This window comes from Euleptes europaea, unplaced genomic scaffold (genome assembly GCF_029931775.1).
Source record: "Euleptes europaea isolate rEulEur1 unplaced genomic scaffold, rEulEur1.hap1 H_1, whole genome shotgun sequence".
NCBI lineage: Eukaryota > Metazoa > Chordata > Lepidosauria > Squamata > Sphaerodactylidae > Euleptes > Euleptes europaea.
The window spans coordinates 1,801,132-1,816,932 of NW_026612049.1; the positions used below are offsets into that span (position 1 = coordinate 1,801,132).

At 39.5% G+C, this 15,801-nt stretch overlaps 1 protein-coding gene across 1 annotated transcript in view; it reads left to right on the top strand.

Annotated features, from left to right (window-relative positions):
• The window catches only part of LOC130492892 (multiple PDZ domain protein-like), a 202,872-nt gene that overhangs the window by 117,076 nt on the left and 69,995 nt on the right, over nucleotides 1–15,801 (top strand). The window contains exons 21-23 of the mRNA XM_056866653.1: nucleotides 1,753–1,876; nucleotides 3,367–3,565; nucleotides 9,392–9,496. Of these exons, the coding sequence (XP_056722631.1) occupies nucleotides 1,753–1,876; nucleotides 3,367–3,565; nucleotides 9,392–9,496 (428 nt within the window). The remainder of the gene's footprint in view (nucleotides 1–1,752; nucleotides 1,877–3,366; nucleotides 3,566–9,391; nucleotides 9,497–15,801) is intronic.

The following is a 15,801-nucleotide window of genomic DNA, read 5'->3' on the forward strand; positions in this document are numbered from 1 at the left end:
GCCCCACGTAGAGGGAATTGCCATAGTTTAGCCTAGGGCTGTTGATTCGGTTCGGTCCGAACCGAAAAACAGCCGAATTTCCCGCAATTTGGCGGTTTTTCGGTTCGGATGAACCGAACTCAAAAAGGGGAAGCCGGGGAGCCGAATTCGCCGAGTTCGGGGTGTTCCCGAATAAATTTGGTGAATTCGGCCCCTTTAAACAGAGCTTCCCTGGAGGCGCGCGGCGGGCCCTTTAAATAGTTCTGTGCCTCCCGGCCGGGAGGCATAGATCTGTTTGAAGTCCCCCCGCGCGCCTCCAGGGAGCTTCCCTGGAGGCGCGCTGTGGGCCCTTTAAATAGAGGCACTGATCTATTTAAAGCGCAGAGGTGCAGATCTATTTAAAGCGGGAGGCGCAGATCTATTTAAAGCCCCCCCCAGCCCTGCCGGGAGTCCCGGCAGGGCTGGTGGGGGGGGTCTGGAAACCCTCTGCGCTGCCAGCGCAGACAGCGCAGAGGGGCTTGTTTAAAGGCCCCCCCACGCGCCTTCAGGGAATCCCCCTGAAGGCGCTCGGGGGGCCGAATTTTCCCCCGAACTCTGGAGCCCCCCGAATTTCCGGGGATCCGAAGCGGGGGAGTTCGGACTTCGGCACGGCCCAAATAAAAACAGGCTGAATTTTGCCGAAGCCGAACTATACCGAATTTTTTTTTCAACAGCCCTAGTTTAGCCTATTGGTGACCATCTCATGGATCATTGTGGCTAGGTCAGTACGAGACAGGTAGGGAGCCAGCTGCCAGGTCTGGCGTAGATGGAAAAACACTGCCCTAGCATTCTGCGTGACTTGGGCCTCCATAGATACGGAGTCATCCAAAGTCACCCCAGACTCTTAACAGAGGCAGCCAGTTTGAGCTGTACTCTGTTAAGAGTGGGAATTTGGAAACTCCACACCATGCCTCATCGACCCAGCCACAGGACCTCCGTCTTCAGTGGGTTCATCTTCAGGCAACTCTGCCTTAGCTATTTCGCCACAGCCTCCTGATAGCTGGGTGTCATCAGTGTATTGGTGACACCCAAGCCCGAAACTCTGGACCAACTGGGCCAGGGGGTGCATATAGATGTTAAAAGCATTGGGGAGAGAATTGCTCCTTGTGGGACTCCGCACACCAATGAGTGGTGTGCGGAAAGCCTCTTCCCAATTGCCACCCTCCTTCCCCGGCCCTGGATAAATTAACACAGCCATTGAAGGGCTGTCCCATTCACTCCAATTCCAGCAAGGCAGTTGGTTAACAGCTCATGGTCGACCATGTCTAACGTTGATGTGAGATCAAGCAACACAAGCAGTGCCGACCCACCCTGATAGCTATGTGCAGATTTCCCAATTAGAGCAAATAGTGGCATCTGGACAGGATCAGGAGGGTCTATGGCTTGGCAACACCATAGAGCTTGGCATAGGCTCCTGCCAATTCTATGCTGCTGCCAGCAGTGTAGGAAATTGCTATTTTATCATGTTGCCTCACTGCAATGGAACTTGTGAACATGCTGATGTTTTAGCAGTACACCACTATCGTAGCTTATTTTTCCTTTAGCTCTGTATGATGAATTTAAAAGCTTTCTAAGCAACAAGAGCTTTCTAAGCAAATTAGAAATGTTCAGTTCTTTTATTACATGAATACCTGGCAGATTGGGAACCATCTGTAATTTCTAAATTGCACAGAATCCAGTCATGTTTTCCAGATTTTTGTTGTTATGAACTAACACTGTTTTCCTTCTTATTAGGATCAAGTGTTTTTGATGGGAAATAGTAACCTAACACCTGGTGAGAGGTGTTCAACAACCCTAAGTACAAGTAAAAACAAATTTGAAAAGACTATTACTATTGCAAAGGGCAATTCAAGTCTAGGTATGTATCTTACCTGCTTGCTGCACACACATTTTTGTTGTGGTTTTCCTCAGTTTTCCTAGATACTGCATCAACCCTTATTTGTTTCAGCTGAAAAATTCTAGATTTGCTTCACTGCTACTACCTCAGAGCTCCTCATTCAATTCAGTGCTCATACTAAGCTGCATGAGCAGCCCTTTCCCTTCGTAACTGTCGAGGGTGCACCTATGCAGTGTCACCCTTTTGCAAACATGGAGTTGCTCCTGCTATTGAAATGAGTAAAGAAGTCCCTGAGAGAGTTGGATCTCTGTGATTGCCTGGATCTTCCATATCCACAACAAATAGGATTAGAGAAACTATGTGAAGGAAGTTTGTACATTCTCCTTTCCACCTAGTATTATGTGAAGGGAGGACATGGACTCTTTGTGTGTTTGTGTGAACAGTATGCTTTTCTCTTCCTTAATGCACACACCAATCGTTTTTGCTCATTCTGTGATTTACCACAATATGCTTTGAGCTTTCACTAGATCAGCTACCTTGAATCTACATAAATGCTTTTAATTTAATCAGTAGTTAACTTTGAAGTTTGAACTTTAATTTTCAAATGTTGCAATTTGTATGGTTAGAATTAGTTGGAAAGGCTAGAGTAGGCTTAAAAATAAAACTACATATTTCTAGTTATTAGATTATGGTATAGAAGAAGAAGAGTTGGTTTTTATATGCTGACTTTCTCTACCACTTAAGAAGGAATCAAACTGCCTTATACTCACCTTCCCTTCCCCTCCTCACAACAGACACCCTGTGAGGTAGGTGGGGCTGAGAGAGCTCTAAGAGAACTGTGCCTGGCCTAGTTTACCCAGCTGGCTTCATGTGTAGGAGTGGTGAAACCAACCTGGTTCACCAGATTAGCATCTGCCGCTCATGCAAAGGAGTGGTGAATCAAACCCGGTTCTCCAGATTAGAGTCCACCGCTCTTAACCACTACACCACACTGGCTCTCAGTGTATAGTATAGTATTCCAACCCAGTTTGATAAAAGATGTGTAAAGGACATTTTGCATATAAATCCTTCTCACCTCCTAGTATTGTATTCTTATTTCATGTATTATATTGTTCTCATCTTCTAGAAGAAACGTAACAAGACTTGCCTTTATCTTTTAAGAGACTAAGGCCTTCTGAATCTCTCCCATTTATGACTTGAGCTGAATGAACATTGAATGTTGCCCAATCTATGTTACAGTGCATAATTGTGTAGGCAGGGAAGTCTTGTTCCCAGATGTGGAGAAAGTAAATATCAAATTTGCTTGAATTGAGGCCATAATAACTGCTCCATTCATAGGGTAGCAAGTTTATAACTGAGTTAAATGAGAGGTGACTTATGTACTTATTTATATATTGACAAAAGAACCACTCCACCTTTATAAAGCCTAAATTGAATGTGGTTCAGTGCAGGTTATCATCATATAATAGTAGCTGTATATTGATCCCACCTGTGTTTAATTTTTCTTAAAGGGATGACTGTAAGTTCCAATAAAGATGGCTCTGGAATAATAGTCCGCAGCATTATCCATGGCGGTTCTATAAGTCGTGATGGACGGATTGGTGTAGGAGACTGTATACTGTCTATTAATGAAGAACCTACCACTAATTTAACAAATGCGCAGGCACGGGCCATACTGAGAAGACATTCTCTCATTGGACCAGATATAAAGTATGTACAGTGAAATATGATTATAGTTGGCATTCAGGAGTACTGTGTGGCAGGTTAATATTTTTTTAATGAAGGAAAAGTTTATATTTTCTTAAAAAATCATTAACTTTGAATTTAATTTTCGAATATAGGAATTACTGTGCATAGAATAAGTATGGCCAGAGTAAGGTTAATAAGAAAGAATCACACACTTGTGTAGATATTAATGGGCATTCAAGGATTTCATGGTGATACTCCAGAGGTTTGTAACCTTATAGGCTATCATGAAGCTGCCTAATACTGAATCAGACTGCTGGTCTATCAAGATCTGTATTGTCTGCTCTAACTGGCTACAGCTTTCTAGGGTCCAGGTAAAGATCCCATTACTACCTGATTGTTTTAGCTGGAGATGCTGGGGACTGGGCCTGGGACCTTCTGCATGTAAAGCAAATGCTTTATCACTGAGTCTTGGCTCAGTATGGAATCCACCCACTTGTAAGGGTCACCTTGTCATTTCCAGGGTGCAGCTTCCAGTTTCCCCAGCGTATTTTATTTTTATAGGTGTTACCTTTTTCAAAAAAAACCAGACAGTTCATAAAGTTTGCACACAATCTTCCCAAAAGAACACATAAAATGTTTAAGTAAAATCTAAACATTTTAAACGATCATTTAAAATTATTCACAATTTTACTGAACCCTCAGTGCCTTTTTAAAAAAAAGAAATTGCATTTTTTTCACCTGATTCCACAATGCCAGGACCACAGCTGAAGGACTGCCTTGCCTTTCACCCTTGTTTAATTTACAAGACTAACATACACAAAAAAGGTAGTTCAAGTGGCTTATTCTCTGATTATTTTAAAAAATGGATTACTCGTATGGGAAAAGCAGTCTCTGAGACATGCACGTTGTAGCTCGTGAAAGATACATAGAACCGCCTATCCACTGAAATGATTGAGAGTTCTGTTTTGGGAAAAATAATTTGTTTTCTCTTCATCGTTGCACTGTTTGTATTGAATATTTAGTCAAGAACAAATGTTTGCAACCAGTTGTGGAACACAATCAGAATTAATACCCACCATGAGTGCAATCATGATCCTATGCAGAGTGCAGAGGGAGTGGCAAGTGATAGGAGAGGAGAGACTAGATTTGGTCTACTGATCTCCTTCCCTCTCTTTCTGATCAGTGATGGTATCAGGCGTACAAGCTGCTTTCACTGAATGGCAAGTGGCGGGAGGTGATGGAGTCCAGTCTACCACATTTCTAGTTGCCAGATGCTTCAGTTCATGGCTTCCATTCCTCACATGAGGCAGTGAGCAGCCCAAGCGCATGCAACTTATTCTTGCCCTGAAAAGCCTAGTGTGTGCACATGTGAGGCCTCAGTCACTGGGTGCCCCAGTAAGATGACAGAAGTGCTCATTTGCTGTGTTCCTGTTGCAGCAGGAATCTCTGTATTGTACCCTCCATGTACACATCATGTGACTGAAAACTTCTTGTCAGACAGATCAACTAACAATCCTAGCTGACATTTTCATGGCTGATTTTTCCTTACCAATGATAATTGACTTTGAGGAATATCTCTGTGGTAAAAGTGTAAATATTTCTGTAAAAGTGGTTGAATACAGAAAGTATGACACATGATATTAAGGATAATGTTCAGTACATCTTTGATTAAACATCAGGAAAACAGTTGTTTAAAATGGGTACATAAGAGAATTGTCAATTAAAACCATATTGCTACAAACATTTTTCTGTTGGCATTTGCAAATGAATTATTGTTTTAGTATAAATCAGGATTCCAAAGAATAGGTGTATTTAATACATTTCATTGTATTCCATAAGTTCCCCTTAATTTCAGGGAAGGAAGAATTTGATTTATTTGATATCTTTCATAATTAACAGGTTTAATCTACAACTGTTAAATCCAGGGGTAGATCACCACTTGTTTAAATTGCATGCCTATTGTCTTCTGAGTTGAGTCAGCCTGACAAACATTTACAAACAGGTAGATTGCTCAAATGCTCCCAGTTAAGACCCACATGGTGGTTTACTTCCTGGGAAGTCTATTTAGGATTCCAGCCTATGAGTTCAAGAGCAACCTCACTTTCATTTATAGGTTTCATTATCTTATCTACACACATTTTTTCCTAAGCATATGTGTGGCCTCAACACAATATGTAGCATCACTTCTCAAACCACCTTACATTTCTATAAGAATAACATCCAGGGTTTTGCTTTTAGCAGTAGCAGCAACAGCTGTTTGTAACATCTGCCAGATAATTACTGAGCTGTTTCAGAATTCACCTGCCTTAACCGAACATGTGGAGATGAATCTCTGATCAAGGAATAAAAGATTGATTGCAGTTCTATTTTTCATGCTTGTTAATAATCACTGCTATACACTCCAATAAAGAGCAGATGCTTTCTGGGATTGGGAGGAGGTGAAAATAGAATGGAGGTGAAGAGTGGAGAAAGAAGGAAGAAAATAGGGAGTGCACACTTTAAACTATGTGTGCACACATCTCACATTCAGCACAAGTCACTGACATTTGTTAACACCATTGTAAAAAGATGCTGCGTCGTATGCTTCACATTCTAGATCTTCTCCAACACCTGCTGATGATCAGGCCCCCTTTTATGTGTGAGTATTGGTGATTCAAAAGCTCATTATAGCTCTGTGTTCCAACTTGTCTGTTAAATCATTTATGCTTTCCATAACATTCAAAATAGCCGGGATATATCCAGATATAGGTACAGTGCTATATATCATATACCATACATCATGCTCACAGATGCTTGCAGCCATTTAAAGTGCATTAACATAATTGATTAGCTGATTCATTACCCAATTAAATTAAACATTACAATGTTCCGGTAGTGTCTTGGAGACATTTAACAAAGATAGCAGTGGTGTTGTGGTTAAGAGTGGTGGTCTCTGATCTGGAGAACCAGGTTTGATTCCCCACTCCTCCACATGAGTGGTGGACATTAATTTGGTGAACCAGGTTGGTTTCCCAACTCCACATGAAGTCAGCTGGGTGACCTTGGGCTAGCCACAGCTCTCTTAGAGCTCTCTCAGCCCCACATACCTCACAGGGTGTCTGTTGTGGAGAGGGGAAGGGGATTGTAAACTGGTTTGATTCTTCCTTAAGTGGTAGAGAAAGTCGGCATATAAAAACCAACTCTTCTTCTCCTCTATCCAAATCACATAGTGTTGGATGGAATTTGTCTTTAAAGGTATAAGGTGATTTTTAGGAGTTGTACACTGATAGTTTATGAGATCTCCCTTTCCATCATGGGTCCTTTTCTAGTCCATTGAGTACAGAGTCCATCTAATATGATTGGGAATCACTATATTAATGTATATTAATATATCACAGATTGGGAATCACTATATTAATGTACTCAGTATGATTTATAATATGCCTTATACTGGGCATGTATTGTTCACTGCACACTAGTAAGGATACTTGCACCTGACATATGCTGATTTCATGTATTCCACCCCAAACACTCTTTCCTAAGATTATAGGCACTGATATAATCATAGATGTACTGATATCTGGATTAATCTCACTGTCATATTTTTTGTTGCACTAATGTTTTATTTCCTTCACTGTATAACCTCCCCCCCCCCCCAAAAAAGTCTATTTATTTATTAAGCTTATGGGCTGTGCTGTAATTTGTCCTGAATGTGATCACACATTGCCTTATCTGATACATTTCCTGTCTCAGTATGTGCGGCAGGTTTCTTGTATCACTGTCAAATCATGCATGCAACTGACATTCCACTTGTTTTGCATGCTGCATCACATTTACAGCCATCTTGTGACTTTGTTTTGTGCCGAATATGAATCTAGCTTTACATCAATGCTTTTTGAGTGCAGGGCTGACATTCAAATAGTCCAGTCCTTCTCAGATTTAGGTTTGCATTCTGTCACAGCAGCTGGGGAAATACAAAGTGCATGGGGCAGGAACTTTTTTGCCCTTTTACCAGATCCTTCTTCTAAATTCTTTTCCACCAAGCAAATACCCTGCGATTCTGAGCAGCTGGCCCATTCTGCTGCTGTCTTCTGGTTTAGTCAATGATTTAGAATTTGTGACAACTGCCCCAGGAAGCTAAAAAGGTAAAGGTCCCCTGTGCAAGCACTGGGTCATTACTGACCCATGGGGCAACGTCACATCCCGACTTTTACTAGGCAGACTTTGTTTTACGGGGTGGTTTGCCATTGCCTTCCCCAGTCATCTTCCCTTTACCCCCCAGTGAGCTGGGTACTCATTTTACCAACCTCGGAAAGATGGAAGGCTGAGTCAACCTTGAGCCGGCTACCTGAAACCAACTTTTGTTGGGATTGAACTCAGGTTGTGAGCAGAGCTTGGAAATTATTCTTCTACTAATGACTTCCTATACCTTGGCTACCAAAAGGCAATCAATTTTGGTTTGATTAAAGCAGTAATTGTTTTGATTATTTTGTCACTATGATGCAACTTTCCCTCCTTAAAAGCAAAACAAGATTATAGTTACTTCCACTTTACTTTGTCTTTCAATTATGTGTTTTCATTGCATTGCATATGTTATAAGGGCTCTTTTCTCTCCATATCTATTACCATCCCACTTGTCTTATTAATTATTGCTTCAGTCTCCTACATAAGCCCCTTAAGGACAAAAACTACATTTTAGCTGCAAATAATATTTTGCACATGTTGTGCATAATTTCACTGCAGTTCAGTTGATACAAGCACCAGTGGTTTGACCATGGGCCAAAGGAGACATAGAGGCTGATCAAAGTCTGCAATGGGGTAGAAAAAAGAGAGAGATCATTTTCTTCCATTGTCAGAATATGAGAACCGGGGAAGGGGTGAGGTTAGTGAGCAGCAGATTCAGGAAATACTTCTTCACTCAATGAGCAATTATTTATGGAATTCCCTGCCACAGGATGTAGTATTGGCAGCTAATTTAGATGGCTTCAAAGGGGGATTAATTGAGGATAAAATTCAATGAGAATAAATTCATCAGGGGCATGATTACTAAATGGAACCTTCATATTCACAGGCAGTAACCCTCTGAATACCAGGATTATAGAGGGAACAATGGGTGGGAAGCTTTGGTCTCTGTGCACTACTTGTAGGCTTCCGAGAGCAATTGGTTGACCACATGGTGAAACAAGATGCTGGACTAGATGAACCATTGGTCTGATCCAACAGGGCTGATCTTGTGACATAAGAAAGGCATTATTTTTCACAACTATAAATTTCCTTTCCAAATGATCCAAAAAACAAAGACCAGATCCAGTTAAAATATTTCAAAATATTAAAACGACAGTGAAATCCAGTAGCATTAACTGTCAAAGACATTAGATAATGTGAAGGCTTTAATCGAAAAGCATCAAGCATGAACCTCATGCGCTTCCTTAGAGAAGTTATTCTAAAGTTGTGGGGCCGCTGTTGAGAAAGCCCTACATCAGGTGCCAAACAATCTAACCTGAGAAAAATGGCATTGGGAGCTCAGAATAGTTTAAATCATGGGGACTTACATGTGGGAGAAGAAATTCATGCAAGTTAACTAGACCCATGTAGAATTTCTTTTCTCACACTCTAAATGTTAATTTTTGCTGTGTCTTCCAATTAATACAGTCCAGTATACAATCCAATTAAGCCCTAGAATTTAAATAAATAGTCTGGATTTTTTCTTACTCTCCTTGAGTTCAAAGAGAATCTTGTTTGCTTAAAAAACAAACCATTTTGGCTGAACTGGGTTATTGATCACAAACGTCAGACCTCAGTTGATTGCTGAACCATTCTCCCAGACACCTGCAGCATCTTAATTACATGTTATGCTTTGTGTTGCAGCATTACGTATGTTCCAGCAGAGCAATTAGAAGAGTACCAGGCCAGCTTAGGGGAGCAGCCAGAAAGGATATTACAACTAGACATTTTTCCTTCTCACACTGTCAGGTAATTTTCTGTTCTGTTATTATAATGAGTTCAGCCCACATTGTATTTACTCTGTTCATCTACATCCCATTCAGAGAGACAGAAAGACAAATACATATCAAGGTTATATTAGCAGATACTTCCTGTAGTATAGTTCTTTCAGTTCCAACAAATTTAATTTGCAATTTCAGTTGTTGAAGCACATAGAATTCCAAGACATAGAGCTGATTGTCATTACTGCCTCTGGTAAGGCGCCTGCTGCTTGGCTAACTCTAATTTATATCAGCTTGTAGCATCCAGTGGCTGGGATCCACCTGTAGTTTCCACAAATGGAAGGGATTTCTGTCTACAGAGCACAACTTCCTCACCTCCTCCTGCTGCCCCCACCAATGCTGCTTCTGATGGATAGAGGAACCACATGAGGGGGAGTCAGAGGTCTGCAAAAGGAGGGGAAATAGGTGAAATCCTCCATTGGGCCCAAGCCACTGACTTCTGCATGTCATTGTGACCACTTGTAATGATAGCTCCACAAGCATCCATTTGTTAATATCTGGTTTTCACCCAGATTTCCTGTTTTTAGCAATGATAATTAGCCAAAAAAGGCATATGGAAAGTAGATAATGTGTTTCTGTTGGATCTTACAAAAGTATTTGTTAGAAACTGATTTAGAGGTTAGAATTATTTATTTTGTTGTGTTCTTACCAGATTACTCATTAGGGTGAAGACAGGGTGATATAATTGCAAGAGATGTGTGGTATCCAAAAATCAAAGCATCCTAGAACATTTTTTTTATTTTGAACATTTCAACATTATTTTTCCCATTTGTAATGACTAGGCATTAAGCCTCGTCTCTATTTTTCCCCCTGTCAAGTCACAGCTAACTAATGGTGACCCCATAGAGTTTTCAAGGTAGGAGACATTCAGAGGTGGTTTGCCATTGCCTACCTCTGCATCACAATCTTGATTTTCCTTGGAAGTCTCCCATCCGAATACAAGCCAGCGTTAGAGCTGAAAGTAGGTGACTGGTCCAAAGTCACCCAGCAAGCGTCCATGGCACGAGTGAAGATTTGAACCTGGGTTTCCCAGATCCTAATCTGACATCTTAACTACACAGCACAGGCTCTCTTCTAGTCTCTATATTAATACAAATAATACTGAAATGTTAACAATTAAAAAGTGACCTAGGGTGCTTTGATTTTAATGCTTAACAAGCAAATCACAGTAACCAGAACTGAGTATTTATTTTGCAGAACAGACACCAATTCACTTAATTACTACTTCTGAAACTAAGGTTATGTGTTTGCTGGTTATTTTGACATGTGTTCATTTTCAAACTGGTGACTGGTGTGTCTCTTGGCTGAATTCTCATGTTGGAGTAGTGGGTCTGCGTTAGGAAATCAGTTGTTTTCTAATTGCATATTCTATTTTCAATGCTTCTGTGTATGTTCAGTAGCTAGGCTTCAAAATTCTATGGGAGGTGTTTTGGACATGGATGGGGTGGGGTGGGGCTTTTCAGCAGATGCTCCAAGTGCCCTCTGAAGCCTCCCCCACAGGTGGGGATCAGCGCCCCTTAAGGTATGAGCAGTTGCCACCAGAAGAATATGTTGCTCCTGTGCTCATACGCTTTCTGCTGATGCATGGTAAATGTGCATGTGCTTGTATCCCAGCTACCCTGGTTTGCAAATTCTTTTGGAAAACATCATCTAGACACTTAGGCCTTTTATGCATGGCCTGTGTCTGCTGGACCTGCTGCTCTGCACAGTATTTGCAGTCAAATTCTCAAAACACTATGCGCAGGGGCTTTTTGCCCCAAAGAAATTCCAGGAGTACCTCGTGATCAATTATGCATTCCCAGCGAAAATAAACTTAACATATATTTGGAGAGTGTTACACCCAGATGAGAAAAAATATACAAACTTTTTTGACAGACATCAATCATATTCAAGAATAGATATGAGCTGGATATCAAAGACAATTATAAATGTAGAAACAGCAGAAATATAACCAAAAACCATGGCAGATCATATCCCTGTAGAAATGTTTAAAAAATGAGGAGAAAAGATGGAGATGATGCATTGCTGCTACAAGATGAGATAAAACAAAAATATTTTAGTCTAAAGAACACAAATGAGATTATAGCAACAAGAACATGGGAAGCAAGTAAAGCCTTTGTTAGAGGAACTTTACTGGCAATAGCTGTTACAAAAAAGAAACAAGCGATAAAGTAAATAACAGAGAAATTAAAAATTGTGGAACAGGAGCACAAAACTACCAGAAGTTAAAAAAAATTGAAGGAAAGAAACAGTCAACTGGATTTATTGAAAAGAAACGCAGAAAACAAGTAGGTTTTTAAAAACAAAGACATTCTGAATGAGCAAATAAACCTGGACGATATTTAGCATACTGATTGAGAAAAGAAAATGAAAAAAGAAGCATACCTGGAATTAAGAAGGAAAATTAGGTTGTCTATGAGGAATAAGAAGTAAGACAGCAAATAAGATTTTTTTAATGAATCTCTATTAAAAGAATATAAATTCTAAAGGGATAGAGAAATATTTAGCAGAAATACTAATTAATTTTTTTTCATCTGAACACAAACAGATTTTAAATTGAGCAATACCAATGAAAGAAATCAATTCTGCCATTTAAAAAAAAACTTAAGGACAAAGCACCTGGACCAGACAGTTTAATGGCAACTTATTATAAATGCTTTGAAGAAATATTAACAATTCCGCTACAAAGAGGAATGAAAGAAATTCAAGAGAGAACAATAATACCACCCACTTTGCAAGAAGCGAACATAACTTTAATACATAAAGAAGGAAATGATCCTTAGAACATAAGAAAGGCCATGCTGGATCAGACCAAGGTTTCATCAAGTCCAGCAGTCTGTTCACACAGTGGCCAACTAGGTGCCTCTAGGAAGCCCACAAACAAGACAACTGCAGCAGCATTGTCCTGCCTGTGTTCCAAAGCACCTAATATAATAGGCATGCTCCTCTAATCCTGGAGAGAACAGGTATGCATCATGACTAGTATCCATTTTTACTAGTAGCCATGAATACCCCTCTCCTCCATGAACATGTCTGCTCCCCTCTTAAAGTCTTCCAAGTTGGCAGCCATCATCACATCCTGGGGCAGGGAGTTCCACAATTTAACTATGTGTTGTGTGAACAAATACTCCCTTTTATCTGTTTTGGATCTCTCACCCTCCAGCTTCAGCAGATGACCCCATCTTCTAGTATTAGGAGAGAGGGAGAAAAGCTTCTCCTTGTCTACTCTCTCCATACCATGCATAATTTTATATACCTCTGTCATGTGTCCCCTTAACCACATCCTTTCCAAGCTAAACAGCCCTAAGTGTTTTAACTGCTCCTCATGGGGCAGTTGCTCTAGTTCCTTGATCATTTTGGTTGCTCTTTTCTGCACCTTCTCAAGCTCTGCAATATCCTTTTTTAGGTGTGGTGACCAGAACTGTACACAGTGTTCCAAGTGTGGTCTCACTACAGATTTGTGCAAGGGCAGTATGATAGCAGCAGTTTTATTCTCTATTCGTCGTCTAATAATGGCCAGCATGGGATTTGCCTTTTTCATAGCAGTCACACACTGGGTTGACATCTTCATCAAGCTAGCCACCACCACCCCAAGATCCCTTTCTTGGTCTGCTGCTGCCAGCACAGATCCTATCAATGTATATGTGAAGTTGGGATTTTTTGCCCCAATATGCATAATTTTACACTTGCTCACATTGAATCTCATTTGTCATTTTAATGTCCATTCGTCCAGTTTGAAGAGATCCTTTTGGAGTTCTTCACAGTCCATTTTTGTTTTAACCACCCTAAATAATTTGGTGTTATCTGCAAACTTGGCCATTTCGCTGTTAACCTCAGTTAATGCTCCCCAGTAGTTTTAGGAAAGGCAAAAATCAGCACTCGCCTCACCTTTCCAGCAGCTCTCCCTCTATCTTCCAACCTAGCCCAGTTGATTTACATTCAGCCTCTGGCTAGGAGAAGCATTAGCAATTTAAATGCTCACAGTCCCCGCCTCTCACACACAAGCTCCACCCAGAACCAATCAAAAAACCCTGTTTAGAAGACTACGATCAGGCTACAAGCACCCACTCTCCCTCAAACACAGTCCTCTCACAGCAACCTCAGTTAATGCTCCCCATCAGTTTTAGGAAAGGCAAAAATCAACACTTACCTCACCTTGCCAGCAGCTCTTCCTCTGTCTCCCAGCCCAGCCGATTTGCATTCATCATCTGGTGAGGAGGAGATGAAATACATGAGGTTTAAACAGGATTTGTACCAAGAAGATATATGAAAAATAATATCATATTTTTATTTAATGCGATTTATTTAAATTTATTTAATGTAATTTCTCTAAGAGAAATAAAGAAAAAACTGCATTTATGTTTTTGGATGTAGAGAAAGCTTTTGACAATGTGTCTTGGGTGTTTTGAAGGTTCTGCAAAATATGGACTGAACAGAATTTTTGAATTGGATGCAAAGCATTTATGCAAAGCAGCATGCTAGAATATTAATAAATGGATCCTTAACTGGAAAAACTGAAATAGCAAAAGGAACACAACAAAGGTGTCCAATATCGCCAATCCTATTTATATTAGCAATAGAAATATTAGCTATAAAAATCAGACAAGATATAAGCATATCTGGTATAAAGAAAAATACAAAATGAAAAGTTACGCGGATGATGTTTTAATAACAGTAATGCAACCGATTAATTCTTTAAAATATACAATGGAGCAAATAAATAGTTATGGAAAATTTGGGGGATATATATTGAATAAAAAGAAGACAAAGATAATGTTTTTAACAGCAACTAAAGAGGATGAAGTGGCGATAGAAAAAAATAACAGACTGTGTAGTTACAACAGGGCAAAATGGCACTGTTTAAGGATAACTATATCTGGAGAGACATTGAAGAAGATAATACAAAGATGGAAAAAGTTAAAAATTTCCTGGTTGGGAAAAATATCTACAATCAAAATGAATGCATTGCCAAGACTGGTTTTTCTATTTCCAATGTTACAAATTTTATAGAGCAAAAAGCTCTGAAAACATGGCAAAGAACAATAAACAACTTCATGTGGAGTGGGAAAAGACCAAGAGTAAGGTTAAAGATATTACTAAATGAGAAAACAAGAGGAGGGCTGGTGATTCCAAATATCAAATTATATCGTCAAGCAGAAGTATTGACATGGATAGCAGATTGGATTACAGATCCAAAACGTAGAAATGTGAAAATGGAATTGATATTGTAGATGGAATTAACAACTATTTGTGGCTTAAGAAATCTTTAAAAACAATCCAAAAGCAAGCTGGGGAACATATTATGAGAGATGGACTACTTAGAATAAGGTTCCAGTGTAGAAATAGGATCAGTCCCCCAATTTCACCATTGACATTCCCAGTGGATGCATACTGTGATAATGTTATACAAAGAGAAACAGAGTATATAATCTTTGAGAATATCATGGATAAGATAAAAACTTGGCAAAAAATTAAGGATGAAGGAAAAGGCTATCATCAAATGGTCTCAATAATGAAAGAACAATTAAAAAAGGTGAACCTTTAAGATGAAAAACCTTTGAGCGTTTAATAATGAGAGATTTTGGACATCTTTTAGGGAAAATCTATAAACTGTTGCTACAATAGGAAACAGAAACAGAACATGTAAAGGACTGTATGATAAAGTGGACGGAAAATCTTGGAGCAGTTACGGATATGACTCAGTGGGAGGAATTATAGTCAAATGAAATTAAGTTTACAGTGTGTCAAATGCTGAGAGAAAACTGGTGTAAAATGTATTTTAGATGGTATATATCACCTAAAGATATTGCAAAGGCTTGTAAAGGTTTTGATTGGAAGTGTCTAAGTGTAGATGCAACATTCTACCATATGTGGTGGACTTGTAAAAAAGCAAGAAAAAATTGGAAAATGATTCATGTTGAAATGCAAAAATATTGAAAATTAAGTTAGTTCCAAAACATAGATGCAAAATATTCTGCCAGATAACATACCAAAAATACATAATGAACTATTTAAGTATGTGGAGAGAGCAGCAAGAGTGTATTACACAAGAAAGTGGAAAGCATAAGATTATTCAGATGCAGCTGAATGGGCAAATAAAGTAGCAGAATATGCAACTATGACTAAACTAACATCTTTAGTGCACAATAGATCAACCTCTGAGTTTTATGATAAATGGAAAGTATTCTTTGATTATATAGCTGTTAATTAATAAAAATAACAGAATGTAAGAATTTATGTAAAAAATCTTTTGCAAAATATGAAAACATAATA